Source organism: Crocuta crocuta, unplaced genomic scaffold (assembly GCF_008692635.1).
Source record: "Crocuta crocuta isolate KB4526 unplaced genomic scaffold, BGI_CrCroc_1.0 scaffold274, whole genome shotgun sequence".
In the NCBI taxonomy this organism is placed as follows: Eukaryota; Metazoa; Chordata; class Mammalia; order Carnivora; family Hyaenidae; genus Crocuta; species Crocuta crocuta.
In genome coordinates, this window is record NW_027530222.1 from 2,668,334 (window position 1) to 2,685,486 (window position 17,153).

General features: G+C 35.8%; 1 protein-coding gene across 1 annotated transcript in view; it reads left to right on the plus strand.

Moving 5' to 3' along the window:
* The window catches only part of STXBP3 (syntaxin binding protein 3), a 53,277-nt gene extending 38,458 nt beyond the window's left edge, over positions 1 to 14,819 (plus strand). The window contains exons 12-19 of the mRNA XM_077765556.1: positions 1,790 to 1,855; positions 2,588 to 2,668; positions 5,416 to 5,554; positions 6,074 to 6,180; positions 6,724 to 6,816; positions 9,243 to 9,328; positions 13,163 to 13,311; positions 14,109 to 14,819. Coding sequence (XP_077621682.1) covers positions 1,790 to 1,855; positions 2,588 to 2,668; positions 5,416 to 5,554; positions 6,074 to 6,180; positions 6,724 to 6,816; positions 9,243 to 9,328; positions 13,163 to 13,311; positions 14,109 to 14,203 — 816 coding nt within the window. The 3' untranslated portion in view covers positions 14,204 to 14,819. The remainder of the gene's footprint in view (positions 1 to 1,789; positions 1,856 to 2,587; positions 2,669 to 5,415; positions 5,555 to 6,073; positions 6,181 to 6,723; positions 6,817 to 9,242; positions 9,329 to 13,162; positions 13,312 to 14,108) is intronic.
* Positions 14,820 to 17,153: the final 2,334 nt, after the last annotated feature.

Sequence of the window (17,153 nt, forward strand, 5' to 3'; positions counted from 1 at the left end):
CCACCTTTTTTTTTTTTTTTTTAGATCCCAGTATAGTTAACATACAGTATTTTATTAGTTTCAGGTATACAATATAGTGATTCAGCGATTCCATATATGATTCAGTGCTCATCATGATAAGTGTACTCTTATTGTTTATTCATTTTTGAGCAACAGAGAGAGACAGAGCATGAGTAGGGGAGGGCCCAAGAGAGAGGGAGACACAGAATCTGAAGCAGGCTCCAGGTTCTGAGCTGTCAGCACAGAGCCGGATGCGGAGCTCGAACTCCCAGACCACGAGATCATGACCTGAACCGAAGTTGGACACTTAACTGACTGAGCCACCCAGGCACCCCGATAAGTGTACTCTTAATCCCCTTCACCTATTTCACCCATCCCTCTACCCACATCCTCTTTGGTAACCATCAGTTCTCTGTAGTTAAAAGAGTCTGGTTTTTGGTTTGTCTCTTCTTTGTTCTTTTGTTTTGTTTTTTAGAGTCCACATGAGTGAAATCATATGATATTTGTCTTTCTCTGACTTATTTCACTAGCATTATACCCTCTAGATCCATCCATGTTGTGGCACATGGCAAGATGTCATTCTTTTTTTACATTTGAGTAGTATTCCATTGTGTACATATATCACATCTTCTTGGTCTTGGGTCTACTTTTATTGACTATCACTTCAGTATCAATCACTTTTTTTTGGTCTTATATGTCCAGTAATATTGTAGTGTATGTTAGACATCACAGATAACATATTGCAGAAGCAGCTCTAGATGATGTTTTTTCTGGAAGAGTATTGAGTTCTATTCTGGCGGGCATTTGATTTGCTGATGAATAACCTTAATTCTGTTGAGACTTCATGTCAGGCACTGTTATGGGGAGCATATTTCCTTAGTTCAGAGACATAGTCCTAGAACTGAATCTCTGGGGATGTTTCCTTAACATTGTCTTCTTTGGATTAGGGAATGCCAATATTTTCTTAGTACAAAGACCCCTCTGAAATCTCTGTTCAGCATTTAGCCACCCAGCAGTTGTTCTGTGCCTTTTTTTTAAAGTTTTTCTTAATATTTTATTTATTTTTGAAAGAGAGCACAAGCAGGGGAGGGGCAGAGAGAGGGGGAGACACAGAATGTGAAGCAGGCTCCAGGCTCTGAGCTGTCAGCACAGAGCCCAAAGCATAGCTCAAACCCATGAACTGAGATCCTGACTTGAGCCAAAGTTGGATGCTTAACCAGCTGAGCCACCCAGGCTCCCCTCTCTCTTAGACCTTTAAAAGTTTTGCCCTTTACATATACAGGTTAGTGTTTGACCAGGAATCCAAAGGCAGCCCCCTCTTTGAGTTAAATCTTTGAGTTTTGAGTTTTGTTGTAACTGGCTCTTTCTCTCTAGCACCCTGCCCCCCCCCTCCCCCCNCCTCTTTTTCCTCTGCCTGGAAAGATTAGTGATTTTACTTGAATTCTATTTGCTTCCACCATGTTTTCAAAAGTGTCCCAAGAAAAAGCTAGGGTAAGTGTAGGGATCACCTTCTGTGCTTTCTTCTGCTTACATATCTTAGCTGTAAGCAATTTTTCTTGACCATTGTCTGAAAGCTGTTGTCTTATTTATTTTGTCCAATTCTACTTTTCTTTTTGTAGGCAGAATAATTTTGATATTAGCTACTTTATCGTGACTGAAACTGGAAGCCTCTTGAATTTTTTTAATTTGCCAAATATTTAGAAAATTAATAAAACTACAGGATTTAAAAACTGTTATATAGAATACCAGAATTATAAGTTTGCTTTAAAAATGTTTGATATTTTTCTAGACATCACTTAGTGCTCTTGCACAACTGATGAAAAAGATGCCCCACTTCCGTAAACAGATTACTAAGGTAAGTAACCAGTATTTGTACATGAAATATCTTATCATTTTTAGTTTATTACTGTCCAGTTCTACAGTCAGGTTTAGTAGTGGGTGTCATGGGATAGTTGGTGTTAGTTATCCTCTAAAATATTACTCTAGGTCTAGGAAATACTCCAAATATTTAAGCTTCTCAGTAGTATTCTCTGTATATAATCTGTATTCTTCCAAANTGTAGTTATCAATTTAATAAGAAAATTTAATATTGGATTGACCAGTGGTTGTTATTCTACTTGGTTCTTTAATAGTTATGTTAGAAGGTAAGAGTAGCTAAGCCATGTTGGAAGGTAAACTTTATTTATTTATTTATTTATTTATTTATTTATTTGCTCTATCAGTCTTTCTTATGAGTCATTATCAGAATAATCTTAACTCATTTTTTATCATATGGCACCCTAATCAAGAACCAATAATATAAATTCAAACTTTAAGGACTTAGCTATTTTTCTTTCTGTGCTTCTTTTTCATTACTCTTAAACCCAACACATATTCAGCCCTTCTCTTTTTTGCTGTCTGTTGATTGTCCCCTGTAGACCATGTTAATTCTTACTTTTTTCTTTTCCTTGAACTATTTTCCTTGTTTTACATGGTACCTACTTTCTGCCTAAGCCCATAATTTCCTTCAGGCCCATCTCACAAGTTTAGTATTATCATTTGCTCAAATGGAAATGAAAATGTTTTAAATGATTGATTTGTTTTTCAGCAAGTTGTCCATCTTAACTTAGCAGAAGATTGCATGAATAAATTCAAGCCTAATATAGAAAAGCTCTGCAAAAGTGAACAGGTATGTGCAGAGTGAGAAATACGTATGTCCTAATAAATTTCTGGAATTAACTTTGTAAGGTGTGCTAAATCACAGAATCTCTCTTAGAAGGGGACTCAGCTAGGTAGTATTTAAATACATCACTGTCCACCAGCATTATAATGTGGTGATAAGTATCATAGTTAAGTAGTCCCTCCTACTCTGCTATTATGCATGTTTGGTTAAATAGAATAATTTAAGTATTTAGAACATTGTTTCAGAGTAGCAGTGTTGGCAGGCCTTTCTCAATAGGTGCAACATTTAATGCAGTATCTTGCAGAGTACTGTATTGGCACATTTAACTTGTTTTAGAGTTTAATGCCAAAACTGTTTAGTGCTAAGAGAAATAGAATGCAAGCCATATGTAATTTTAATTTTTTTTAATGTTTGAGAGAGAGAATCCCAAGCAGGCTCTGCACCATCAGCACATAACCTGATGCAAGGCTTGAATCCACAAACTGTGAGATCATGACCTGAACCAAAACCAGAGTCAGATGCTTAACCAACTGACCCATCTAGACGACTCCCCATGTGGTTTTAAATATTATAGTACAGCTGACTCTTGAATAGGGATTAGGGGCACTGACCACCCACACAGTAAAAAATCCATGTGTAACTTTTGATTCTGCCAGAACGTAACTACTAATAACCTCCTGTTGGCCAGAAGCCTTGCTGATAACATAAGCAGTTAATTAACACATATTTTGTATGTTATGTGTATTAAATACTGTGTTCTTATGGTATTGTTAGCTAGAGAAATGAAATGTTTCTAAGAAAATCACAAGGAAGAAAAAATACATTTAAAGTACTGTCCTAGGGTGCTTGGGTGGCTTAGTCAGTTGGGTGTCCAACTCTTGATTACGGCTCAGGTTGTGGTCTCTCTACCCCTCCCCTACTCACGTGCCTGCACATGCACATGTGCTTTCTCCCTCTAAATTAATTAATTAAAATAAAATTTTAAAAAATGCTGTGCTAAACTGGTGTAGCCACTCTGGAAAACAGTATGGAGTTTCCTCAAAAAGTTAAAAATAGGACTACCCTATGATCTAGCAATTGCAGTACTAACCCAAAGTATACAAAAATACTGATTCAGAGGGCTACATGTATCCCAATATTTATAGCATTATCAACAATAGCCAAATTATGGAAAGAGCCCAGTGTCCATCGACTGATGAATGGATAAAGTGTGTGTGTGTACACACACACACAGACACACACACAGAGGAATATTACCCAGCCATAAAATAATGAAATCTTTCCATTTGCAACAACATGGATGGAGATAGAGAGTATTAAGCCAAACAAAATGAGTCCATTAGAGAAAGACAAATACCATATCATTTCACTCATATGTGGAATTGAAGAAACAAAGCAAATGAACATTGGTGGGAGCGGGGAAGAGAGAGAGGCAAACCAAGAGACAGACTCTTAACTATAGAGAACAAACTGATAGCTGGAGGGGAGGGAAGTGGGGAGATGGGCTAGATGGGTGATAGGTATTCAGGAGGGCACTTGTTATGAACAGTGGGTATTTAAGTGATGATGAGTCATGTAATTCTACACCTGAAACCAAAACTACACTGTGTGTTAAATAACTGGAATTTAAATAAAAACTTTAAAAAAAATAAAAAATAAGGGTGCCTGGGTGGCTCAGTTGGTTAAGCATCCAACTTCGGCTCAGGTCATGATCTCACGGTTTGTGGGTTTGAGCCCCACATCAGGTTCTGTGCTGACACCTCAGAGCCTGGAGCCTGTTTCGGATTCTGTGTCTCCCTCTCTTTCTGCCCCTCCCCCACTCATGCTCTGTGTCTCGAAAAAGAAGTTTTTTTTTTTAATTAAAAATTAAAAAACGACTATGCTATATTTATTGAAAAAATCCAGGGTGCCTGAGTGGCTCAGTCAGTTAAGCATCTCATTCTTGATTTTGGCTCAGGTCATGATCTTAGGGTTTGTGGGTTCAAGCTCTGTGTCCGGCTCTGTGCTGTGTTAGCACAGAATCTGCTTGGAATTCTCTCTCTCCCTCCCTCTCAGCTCTTCCCCAACTCATGCTCAAACTCTTTGTCTCTCTTTCTCAAAATAAATAAACTTAAAAGGAAAAAGAAAAAAAATCCATGTATAAGTGGACCCACACACTTCAAACCTGTGTTGTTCAAGGGTTAGCTGTAGTCATATTAAAAGATAAAAAGAAACATGTATAGTTAATTTTAATAATGTAGTTGACTTAACCTAACAAATTCAAAATATTTCAACATGTAATCAATATAAAAATTATTAGTGAAATATTTTACATTCCTTTTTATAAACTAAGTCTTCAAAATCTGGTGTTTTCACTTGTAAGCACATCTTAATTTAGTCTAGCCAGATTTCCAATTTTCCTTGACCACATGTGGCTCAAGGCTATCATGTTAGCATAGGTTTAGATTAATGATTTTCTTTGAATTAATTTTTGACTTTTATATTTTAAACAGTAGTTTCCAAGTGATGCCTACTTTTTTTGTGAAGTATTATCAGTGTTACATTAAAATTTGGCATAATTTGAGGTTATTTTTTAGAAGATTTCATTTTTAAGTAATCTCTACATCCGACATGGGGCTTGAGTTTACAACCCCAAGATCAAGTGTCATACTCTCTACTGACTGAGCCAGCCAGGCATCCCTGGATTTAAGATGCTTTTAACTGAAAAATGAAATTGGATTATAGGTCACTGACTATATTTAATTTTCATTAAGGACCTGGCACTTGGAACTGATGCAGAAGGACAGAAGGTGAAAGATTCTATGCGAGTGCTTCTTCCAGTTCTACTCAACAAAAATCATGACAATTACGATAAAATAAGAGCAATTCTACTTTACATCTTCAGTATTAATGGTAATTGAGACTCTGTTTTCATGAATATATTGAAATAGTCTGCTCTAAAATCACTTTATTTTTATTTATTTATTTATTTTTAAATTTATTTCTGAGAGACAGAGACACAGCATGAGCAGGGGAGGGTCAGAAAGAGAGGGAGTCACAGAATCTGAAACAGGCTCCAGGCTCTGAGCTAGCTGTCAGCACAGAACCCGACACGGGGCTTGAACTCACGAACTGTGAAATCATGACCTGAGCCGAAGTCGGACGCTTAACCGACTGAGCCCTCCAGTTACCCTTAAAATCACTTTATAATAAGTACTTTACTGTTCATCATAAGGGAGTCTCAGAAAATTCAAAGGTTGTAGCTAAGTTGATTAAGATAAATATAAACAGGAAATTGGGAGAAGATCAAATGGGCTATGTAATTAAACATTTGCTTTTTATTTAAAAAACTTTATTCATGAGTACTACCTAAGCCTATAGATGATTGTGGTAGCAATTATGTGACTATGTACTTATATATTTTTATCTAAGGAACTACAGAAGAAAATTTGGACCGATTGATCCAGAATGTAAAGATAGAAAATGAGAGTGACATGATCCGTAACTGGAGTTACCTTGGTGTTCCCATTGTCCCCCCAGTAAGAATTTTACATTTGTATATATATCTTCATGTACATACATATGTGATTGTTTACATTAAATATGTTTTCTCATGGGAAATCTATGTGGATAGTCTTCTCAATTTGACTTGATAGATTTGTTAAGCAAAAAAATCTTAATTTTGTTGTCTGTATATGAGTAATTTAGGCAAATACATTTTCTAGTGAATTTATACCTTATGTTTTCTGTTATAATTTGCTTTATACTTTTCTGTATGATTCATTTACAACAAATTTTGAAAGAACTCTGTTTAAAATCTTGTTCTTTACCATCAAGTTTTATAGCACTTTTGAGTAAACATAATTTCTGATACTATTACAGATGTTATCATTAGAGCACAAAATACTGTGAAATTTTGTGACCACTCCTATTCAGATTTTTTTGAGTAAGCATTTCCACTCTTAGTTCTAAGTCAAATATACATAGTACTTGCTATAAATTGCCTATCTTTTTATGAAAATGTAATAAGTTAATATTACTAAATAAAAATTACTGGTTTTGAATTTTTTCCTCTGTATTAGTCTCAACAAGGCAAACCATTAAGAAAGGATAGGTCTACAGAAGAAACTTTTCAACTCTCTCGATGGACACCTTTTATCAAAGATATTTTGGAGGTAAAATTCTTTATATTTTACCTATACCCTAAGTGCCTATCTGTAGAGTATTCTTTACTCTTTGTATGTTTATCTGTTAGTCTGAGCATATCTGTGGGTCAGGAATTTTCTGCAGTACTGGGAAGGTTCACAAAAGAAGGCTGTATCTGGGGTCAGGGGAGGAAAGGAAACTTGATTCTTTCCATGAAGATATCAAACAAACTTACACACTGATGGCCTCAAAATAAAAATAAGTACACATACTGCCTTATGAAAAAAAACTATTGTTTTAATAACTCTAGGTAGCACAAATATAAATAATATATTTGAATGGAAGGTCAACAAAATAACATTTGTATGTGACCACTGTTAGAAAGTGTTATACTCCAGGGACTCCTGGCTCACTTGGTCAGTAAGCGTCTGACTTCATCTCAGGTCTTCTCACTGCTAGTGAGTTCAAGCCCTACGTCGGGCTCTGTGCTGACAGCTCAGAGCCTGGAGCCTGCTTCAGATTCAATGTCTCCCTCTCTCTCTGCCCCTCTCCTGCTCATACTCTTGTCTCTTTCTCTCAAAAATAAATAAATGTTAAAAAAAAAAAAAAAGGTTAGGTTCCAGTATTCTTGGAAATGTATTTGTGATACATTTGTAAACTATAGTTTGCTGTTATATCCAACAGATGGTTTATGCCTTTAATATTGTTTCCTTTTAGAAATTAATATTCAATTATAGGAAATTAGAAAATGAACTAATAGAAGTTATATTATGAACAATAAAATCATGGCATTGCTTCTTCAGTTATAATCATATAGTTCTATTTATTCCAGTTTTCCTTTGATTTAAATCCCAATTTCTACTTTGCTTTGGAAACTAAACATTTATAGTTTATTACTATGATTTTCCTGTTTTGCTTGGCTAATTTTATGTCACTCACACATGTTTAATCATAGGTAAAAATTTAAAGAATTTAGACTTTGTTATACAGCATAAGATTTTTTTCTCTTATCCATAACACGGATGTAGAACTAAGTAGTCTTTCTTGGCTACTACTTAAAAAAATTTTTTTTCTTAATGTTTATTTTGAGAGCAAGAAATAAAGCAGGGGAGGGACAGAGAGAATCCCGAGCAGGCTTGGCACTGTCAGCACAGAGCTTGATGAAGGGCTTGATTTCTTGAACCATGAGTTCATGACCTGAGCCAAAATCAAGAGTCAGACACTTAACCAACTGAGCTACCCAGGTGCCCCTTCACTAGTACTTTTAAAATAAGAATTGACTTTCCTGTACCCTATAACAAGGATTTACATGTTAATTAAAAAATAAAATCCATTTTAGGCGTTTTAAGGCCTTCAGAAATTCTCCTGAAACTTCGTTTCTTTGCTTCTTAGAATCTATTTATGTATTTGTTTATTTAATGTTTACAATTAAACATTAAGTTTAAGTAAGTAAACTTTACTTTACTTGCTTATTTACTTTCTTACATCCAAGTTAGACTTCTTACAGTCTTAATGAAATATTCTTGGACTACTCAGTACCTTGCGCTCATTCCTTGTGCCCACTTAGTAATACCTTTTATTACTACCATGCTGTAAAGCAGTGGTCTCCAAACTGTTGTAATCATGTACACTGAACTAAAAATTATGAACATGAGCTTATAGCATATGAACTATTTATAAGCTATGTATTACTGTACTAATGAAGCATCTATATATAGTACACCCATACATAGAAATATGTCATAAAATATAACCCTAAAAAGAAATTTTCTTAAACATAAAGGAAAACTTCTCTTATCTCCTTAGATTGTCTTGATTACCACGAGGTCAGGAGTGTACATTTTATTATAGAACCATTGCAACGAAAGCCAAGGACTGGACTCTCCAGTAGCCTAAGAAGTTTGTCAGGACTAGGATGGTAGATAGAAACCCCTAGTGCTCTAGAGATAAAGGTGTTGATAAAGTGTCTGCAGTCCTTACACCAGTAGACCCTCCAAATGAAGAAGTTTAGACATTCTGTAAATATTAATTTAATAAGTAAAGGATTACATTAATTTTTGGAGCAAATAAGGTTTGTAAGTTTCAGAGAGAGGGTTAACCTTATTTTATTAAATATTTATATATCTTGAGGTTAATTGTTAACACAAATTTTGAGTTTTATGCAAAACATACAAATAAAAAATCCTAGAGGGTGTGCCTGGGTAGGTCAGTCAGTTGAGCTTCCCACTTCAGCTCAGGTCCTGATCTTATGGGTTGTGGGTTCAAGCCCTGCGTTGGGCTCTGTGCTGACAGCTCAGAGCCTGGAGCCTGGATTTGAATTCTGTGTCTCCCTCTTTCTCTGTCCCTCGCCAGCTCATGCTCTGTCTCTCTCTCGCTCTCTCCAAATAAAATAAATATTAAGAAAAAAATCCTGGAATTTACATTTTTTGATGGTGTTAATTCTTTTCTTCTCTAGGATGCCATCGATAATAGATTAGATTCAAAAGAATGGCCATATTGTTCCCAGTGTCCAGCAGTATGGAATGGCTCAGGGGCTGTAAGGTAAAACCTATGAAAGTATGATATTATAGACTAATTATTGAAAGTATTCTTATATTGAGAAGTACTCTTATATATTGAGAATGCTCTTGGAAGCATAGTTACTTAACTAGCAGTTTTTCTTTAACTGTGACCTGTTTTAAATGAGTCTAGGTAAGCAATATGAAAGCATACTATACCATAGAACAACTGAATGTCCTGACCTTATGTAATGCAGGGGTGTCACCTCCCAGACCCTACTTTGCCTGGTGCCTAAGACTTTGTCTCCTTTGTTCATTAAACGGGTAAACACCCTTGTTTGATGAGATTAAGCTAACGTTCTATGAGGCAGACCAAGCCTTAACTCAGTTAACCAGCCTAGTTTTTAGCTTCCTTTTTACTTCTGGCCTTTTGGAGATTTCTCTTACTTGTTTACTTTCAGCTGTGCTTTTAAAAAGAGGTTTACTCTTATTTTAACCAAAGCTGCTAGAAGCTTTCTAGAGTGAGATTTTCAGGATCTAGGGATTTTAATTACTATTTTTTGTATTTATCAGAATGTAAATCACTAGCACAGCATCTTATACATGTATGTGAAACAAATTAAATATAAACTTCTATTCAGAAGTTTAAAAATAGAATCACATAATTGTTTTGAGTAGTATAATCTCCCTTCCCCATGCCCCCCCCCTTTTTTTTGCTTTCTTACTCTATTTCTTTTCTTTTTTNTATTTCTTTTGAAATAGTTTTTAAACCAAAATTGCACTTTCAGGGTCGCCTGGGTGGCTCATCTGGTTAAGCGTCTGACTTTAGCTCAGGTCATGATCTCACGGTTCATGGGTTCAAGCCCCGAGTCGGGCTCTGTGCTGACAGCTAGCTCAGAGCCTGGATCCTGTCTTTGGATTCGGTGTCTCCCTCTCTCTCTGACCCTCCGCTGTTCATGCGCTCGCTCTCTCTCTCTCTGTCTCTCAAAAATAAATAAAACAAAAATTTTTTAATTGCACTTTTAGTATCTCCTTGATTTATTTTATATGGGAATCATGAGTGTATGTTAATTCCTGTTTCATATTTCAAACCAGTTACTGATTCTCTTTACTTTTTTCTTTTGCTTACTCCTTCATTGTTTCTTAAGATGTCAGATGGACATAGACCAGAACATTATTAAAAGTTTACCATGGGATCCTACATTGCAGGATCTTAGAGGCCCTCTAGAACATGGTTTCCAAAATGGGTAACAAGGTGATTTGAGGNACTAGTATATATTTTTAATAGATGTACAAAAATTTTTTTTAAATTTTTAAACATTTATTTATTTTAATGTTTTTATTTATTTGTGAGAGAGAGTGTGTGTGTGCAGGGGAGAGTCAGAGAGAGAGGGAGATATAGAATCTGAAGCAGGCTCCAGGCTCTGAGCTAGCTGTCAGCACAGAGTCTGACACGGGGCACGAATCCACGAACTGTGAGATCATGACTTGAGCTGAAGTGGGACACTTAACTGACTGAGCCACCCAGGTGCCTCTAGATGTACAAAAATTTTATTTTGAAATATATACTATTCAAGTAAAAGCTCAGAATTTTTACTAGTGAAGATGGGAACAAAAAAATGATTCCTATGAATAGCAGTGCTATCCAATAGAACTTTCTTGCAGTCCTGGAAATATATATCTGCCCTCTCTAATATGGTAGTCACTAGCCACATGCACCCCTTGAGTACTTGGTATGTGGCTAGTATGACTGAATTTTTAATTTTATTTAATTTTAATTAAATTTAAGTAGCCTCAGGGCACCTGGGTGGCTCAGTCAGTTGAGTGTCTGACTCTTGATTTCGGCTTAGGTCATGATCTCACACTTCATGGATTCGAGCTCTGCATCAGGCTCTGCACTATCAATGCAGAGCCTGCTTGGGATTCTCTCTCTTTGCCCCTACCCCATTCACGATCTCTCCCTCCCTCTCTCTCTCTCTCTCCAAATAAATAAATAAACTTTAAAAAAATTTAAATAGGTTCATCTATACAATGGAACGCTACATGGCAATGAGAAAGAATGAAATCTGGCCACTTGTAGCAACATGGGTGGAACTTGAGGGTGTTATGCTGAGCAAAATAAGTCAGGCAGAGAAGGACAGATACCTATATATGTTTGCACATATAGGTGGATTACGAGGAACTAACAGAGGACCTTGGGGGAGGAGAAGGGGAAAAATAGTTGAGGAGAGGGAGGGAGGCAAACCATGAGAGACTTTTGAATGCTGAGAACAAACTGAGGGCAATAGGGGTGGAGGACAGGGGAAGGGGGGTGATGAGCATGGGGGAGGACACTTGTTGGGACGAGCACTGGGTATTATATGGAAACCAACTTGACAATAAACCATTTAATAAGAAAAAAAATTTTTAAATAGCCTCATGGAGGTAGTGGCTCCTGTATTGGACAGTGCAGATGTAGAGCAGTCTGGGAGAAGTGATATATAAATAATAGCTATTTTTTTATTGAATGCTTCCCTGGCACCAGATTCCATGCTTTGTGTATCCTTTACATTTTTTAATTTAATCTGGAAACAACCCTTGAGGTTTAGAGAGAGGTTCTATAACTTGCCGAAAGTCCATCTGATTTAGAAGCCAGCAGAATCAGAGTTGGAACCCAGATCTAACTCTTTTTTTTTTTTAACAACTTTACTGAGGTGTAATTGACTTAAAAACAATGTATATGTTCAAGATCTACAACTTGGTATTTTGATATATGTATATTGTAAATGATCACAAAGTAATAAATATATCTGTTACCTCCACAAAGTTACCATTTTCTTTCGTGTGTGTGTGTGTGTGTGTGTGTGTGTGTGTGTGTGTTAAGAGGGCTCAATTAATAATTTAAGAGCTAACTTTTTAGCAAATTTCAAATATACAATATAATTTTTAACTATAGTCACTAGGCAATACATTAGATCTCTAGAATTAATTGACCTTGGATAACTGAAACTTTGTGCCTTTTGATCAACACTACCTCATTTCCCTTCCCCGCCCCTTGCTCCTGGTAGCCAATATTCTCTGCTTCTGTGAATCTGTTTCATATTCCACAGAGAAGTGAGATCAGACAGTGTTTGTCTTTGATTCCAATGTAATTTCACTTAGCATAATGCCCTGCAGGTTCATTCGTGTTGCCATTAGCAGAATTTCTTTCTTTCTTTCTTTTTTAAATTTTTTTTTTAAATTCAGAGAGAGAGAGAGAGAGACAGCATGAGCAGGGGAGGGTCAGAGAGAGAGGGAGATACAGAATCTGAAACAGGCTCCAGACTCTGAGCTAGCTGTCAGCACAGAGCCTGACATGGGGCTTGAACCCATGAACCATGAGATTGTGACCTGAACCGAAGTCGGACGCTTAACCAACTGAACCACCCAGGTGCCCCCCCCTTTTTTATAAGACTGAATAATATTCCCCTGAATACATACACTGCATTTTCTTTATCCATTTTTCTACCAGAGGACGTTTAAGTGTTTTCCGTATCTTGGCTGTTTGACCTGAGCCGAAGTCGGACACTAGACTGCCCGAGTCACCCAGGCATCCTCCCCATTTTTCTTTTCAAGTTTATTTATTTATTTAGAGAGAGCAAGCATGGGAGGGACAGAGAGAGAGAGGGAGAGAGAATTCCAAGAGTTGTACCTTCTTCCATCTGACCCAGCCAGGCATCCCTGATGACAGGTAAATTTGAAGTGGGGCTGTCCTACCTAATTCTTGGTTCTCCAGTCATTTCCATAAAATCAATGTAATTGGTACCAAATTTGAGTTTGCTTGAATTAGCCTTTTTAAGAAATCTACAAGCACTATTGCTTTAGAAATGTTTTTAACATGTTTGTATTTATTTTTTAGTGCTCGCCAGAAACCCAGAGCTAATTATTTAGAGGACAGGAAAAATGGGTCAAAGCTTATTATTTTTGTAATTGGAGGAATTACGTACTCTGAAATGCGTTGTGCTTATGAAGTTTCTCAGGCACATAAATCCTGTGAAGTTATTATTGGTAAGACTTTTTTTTTCCTGTTTTCAATTTTATTTTAAATAAACTCTAAATGCAAGAATATATGTAAAACTTTATGTTGTATTTTACATGTAGAACTAAATTGTTCAGTGCAAAAGTGTATTAATCATAGTGTGTTTTTTGTGATGTCCTAGTTTTTCCTGGTTGATCTTTTTGATAATTTGATTTTTAAATATTCTGATTTTGAAGGAATAATCTTCAAGATATTATATTATTTAAATATTAATTTTTTTTAAATATTATGTTCTCTACTTGCTCTTACTATTAAATAGGTTTTGAGACATAAGTACATTTCAATTACAGAAATATTTTGAATGTTTTTGTGGATGTGACTTTGGCAAGTCCTGTGTGGAATTTAGTTTTAAGAATTTCAATCAAAGCCACTGAGATATAACCTCTCCTCATCTATGGAATGCAACATTTGTACACCAGGTCTAAATCTAGAGCACTGCTTACTGGTCCTGTGATTGAACGGTGACTATCCTGTTCTGCCACAGGGATAGAATAACCTCCAGTTTTGCTCTTCAGCATATCAACATATAGCACAAAAGAGACAGAGCCCTAAGAGTGAGTTACTAAGTCTGCTGTTCATTGAAGAGGAAGGACTTGAAATATTGTGTTATAGACAGATTTCAGGAATGTGTCCTATAGAAATTTTGTTAAATTGCCCCAAGCTGTGGCACTTTGCAATATAATATATTGTGACAGGGCAATATAATTATTCAGAAAGAATCTATTTAAGTGCTGGCTTTTGAAAATCTTATCTTTTCTCCTACCAGGTTCTACGCATATTTTAACACCCAGAAAGCTTTTGGATGATATAAAGATGCTGAATAAATCCAAGGATAAAGTCTCCTTTATTAAGGATGAATAAGGATTTTTTTTTTGAGATTTCTATTAACATGTTCAACGAAAATAGATCAAGACAAGGTTGCTACCATGTAATTTAAACACTGTAAATATTTTATGGAGTAATGATTTTTCAAACATACTTCTTAATGGACTTTATGATTACATATCTTTGGATTTGCCATGTTTGATAATTTAAATAGTGTTGCTGCTTTGTAGATGATGAGATGAAATGTTAAAATGCTTTCTAAAAGGAAATTTTTCATGTTTGGAACTGAATATATTAGAATTGTGGGTAATTTTTCACAACTACCTATGTACATATTAAGTACTTACCAGATACCTGTCTTAACTGAAGTATAGTTTTTTGGGAAAGAATTATTTTAAAAGAAAAGGTGGTAAAATTAAAAAGTTTAAGTGTGTGTGTGATAGAATGATTTTCTTTTAAGTACAGGTTTTTTCCCAATTGAAATTCATAATTTCTTTTGTCATTAATAGAAATAATTTTACACTATATCCTGTCTTCCCAGATACTTCTGAAGAACACAGTTTTATGTAAATTCAAAGTCATGTATGTTTAAATTAGAAAACCAAAAATAATTGTGAATATTCTAAGAGAAAATAAATATATAGTTACAAAAGTTTTCTTTTTGGGGTCAGGGGAAGAAAGGGAAGTTGGGAAGCTTAAAAGTTCGAAATCAGAGTTACAAAAAGAAAAAGAAGGCACCATAATCTTCCCACCAAGATAGCCTGAGTTGATTTTCTATAAAAACAATGTAATATTTGTATAAGGTAGGATGATATAAGGATGTGTCTGCACTGGTGTTACTCAAAGGAAATGTCTTCATTTCAAATATCTCTTTTAACCTGGCCTCATGGTGTTGTTGCATTATGGACCATAATTTTATATATTATTCATCTTCAGAGTTTTGCTTTTACATATAATGCTGCATTATTTGGGTTCATAACCTTTGCAGACACACTTTTTTTATAATATAAATTTCTAGCAATGGCATAGCTGGTCAAAATATTTGGGCATTTAAAATACAGTTGACCTTGAACGACACAGGTTTACAGGCGCTCCCCAACCAAACAATTGAAAATCTTCATGTAACTATTTACTCCTCAAAAACTTAATTACTAATAGCATACTGTTGACCAGAAGCCTTACCAATAACATAAATAGTCGATTAACACACATTTTGTGTTATATGTATTATATGCTGTATTCTTACAGTAAAGAGAGAAAAAATTTTAAGAAAATCATGAGAAACAGGGAGCCTGGGTGGCTCAGTTGGTTAAGTGTCCGACTCTTGATTTCATCTTAGGGTTTAAGCTGTGCATTGGGCTCTGTGCTGACGGCACACAGAACCTGGTTGGCATCTCTCCCTCTTTCTCTGCCCCTCCCCTGCTTCTGCATTCTTTCCATCTCTGGATGGATGGATGGATGGATGGATGGATGGATGGATGGATGGATGGATGATGGATGGATGAAAATCATGAGAAAATAATTTACAATACTGTCCTGTATTTATCTTTAAAAAATCTATGTTGTTCAAGGGTCAACTGTGCTGATAGGTATAACCATTGTTATTATGTAGTAAATCCATCACTTTTCCTGTATGGCTTTTGTATTATATGTTGTACTTAGAAATACTTTTTATGCCCAATATTATAAAGTCACTCACTGTTTCTTTTAGAATATTTCGATGAGTTCATTTTATTTTTACAGATAATTCATCCATCTGGAATTGACTTTAGTGTGAGAATACATGCTAGGTACAGTCTCTTAGCACTTGGCATTATGTTCTATGCCTCCCCATCTCATACCAAAGGGGATGAGAGGCCAAAAATGAAGTTTTGCAGACTCTAAGGTAAGTAGGGTTTGTTCTGAACAGGTTAGGTTCTGCCAGTGATTTGCATTAGGTCAGGATTTGGAAGGTAGAGACCATCTACCTTGGCTGTGCTAGTGGGTAAGCAAACTCCTGCCATCTGAAGTTTGTAGCAACCAGACTCCATGTTTTAGTGTCTGTTAGCTGCAGCATGGGCATGAGACAGTGCTGGTGGCAGTAGCAGCACTGAATTTGTATTCTCTGCATCACAGAAGGTGATTAATAACCTTGAGTCTAAAAGCATGTTGGCTGGGGCATCTGGTGGCTTAGTCGGTTAAGTGTCTGACTCTTGATTTCAGCACAGGTTATGATCTCACAGTTCGTGACATTGGGCTTTGTGCTGACAGCGCAGAGCCTGCTTAAGATTCTGTAACTCTCTCTCTCTCTCAAAAAAAATGAACATTCTTTTTAAAAAAAATTAATAAAAGCATGTTAGCCCCTAGTTTCTGCCCCTGCAACTTTTTCTCTAGATTTTTAAGACCTATATTCAATCCCATTCTTTAAAATACCTAGCAGAGTTTCTGTTCCTACAGTGAACCCTGACTGATACATTATGTAATGGGAATCCAGCTCTCTTCTTAAACACCCAGATATTGTACAGATTTTACTGGGTAATCCCTCTTTCCCCAACTAGTCTGAAATACTACCTTTATCATAGACTAAATATGCATATTGGTCCATATCTGAATTCTGTTTTATTGACCTGTAGTTTGTGTTTTTCCCTATTTTAATTCATGCTGTGTTTTGATGTGTGGTAGATATAATCTCTACTCCACCTAAATCACTGCTACTTTTCAGAAGTTTTCTGGCTATTACATTTTTCTAAATGAACTTTAGTATCATTTTATTAATACCACAAGTTATTTTGGTATGTTTATTAGGTTTGCAGTAAATTTGTAGGTTAATTTAGGAAAAATTAATAGCTCTATAATATTAAAATTTTAAATTTAGATATATCTTTTTTTTTTTAATTTTTTTAATTTATTTCTAGGAGAGAGAAAGACAGCATGAGCAGGGGAGGGTCAGAGAGAGAGGGAGACACAGACTCTGAAACAGGCTCCAGGCTCTGAGCTGGCAGTCAGC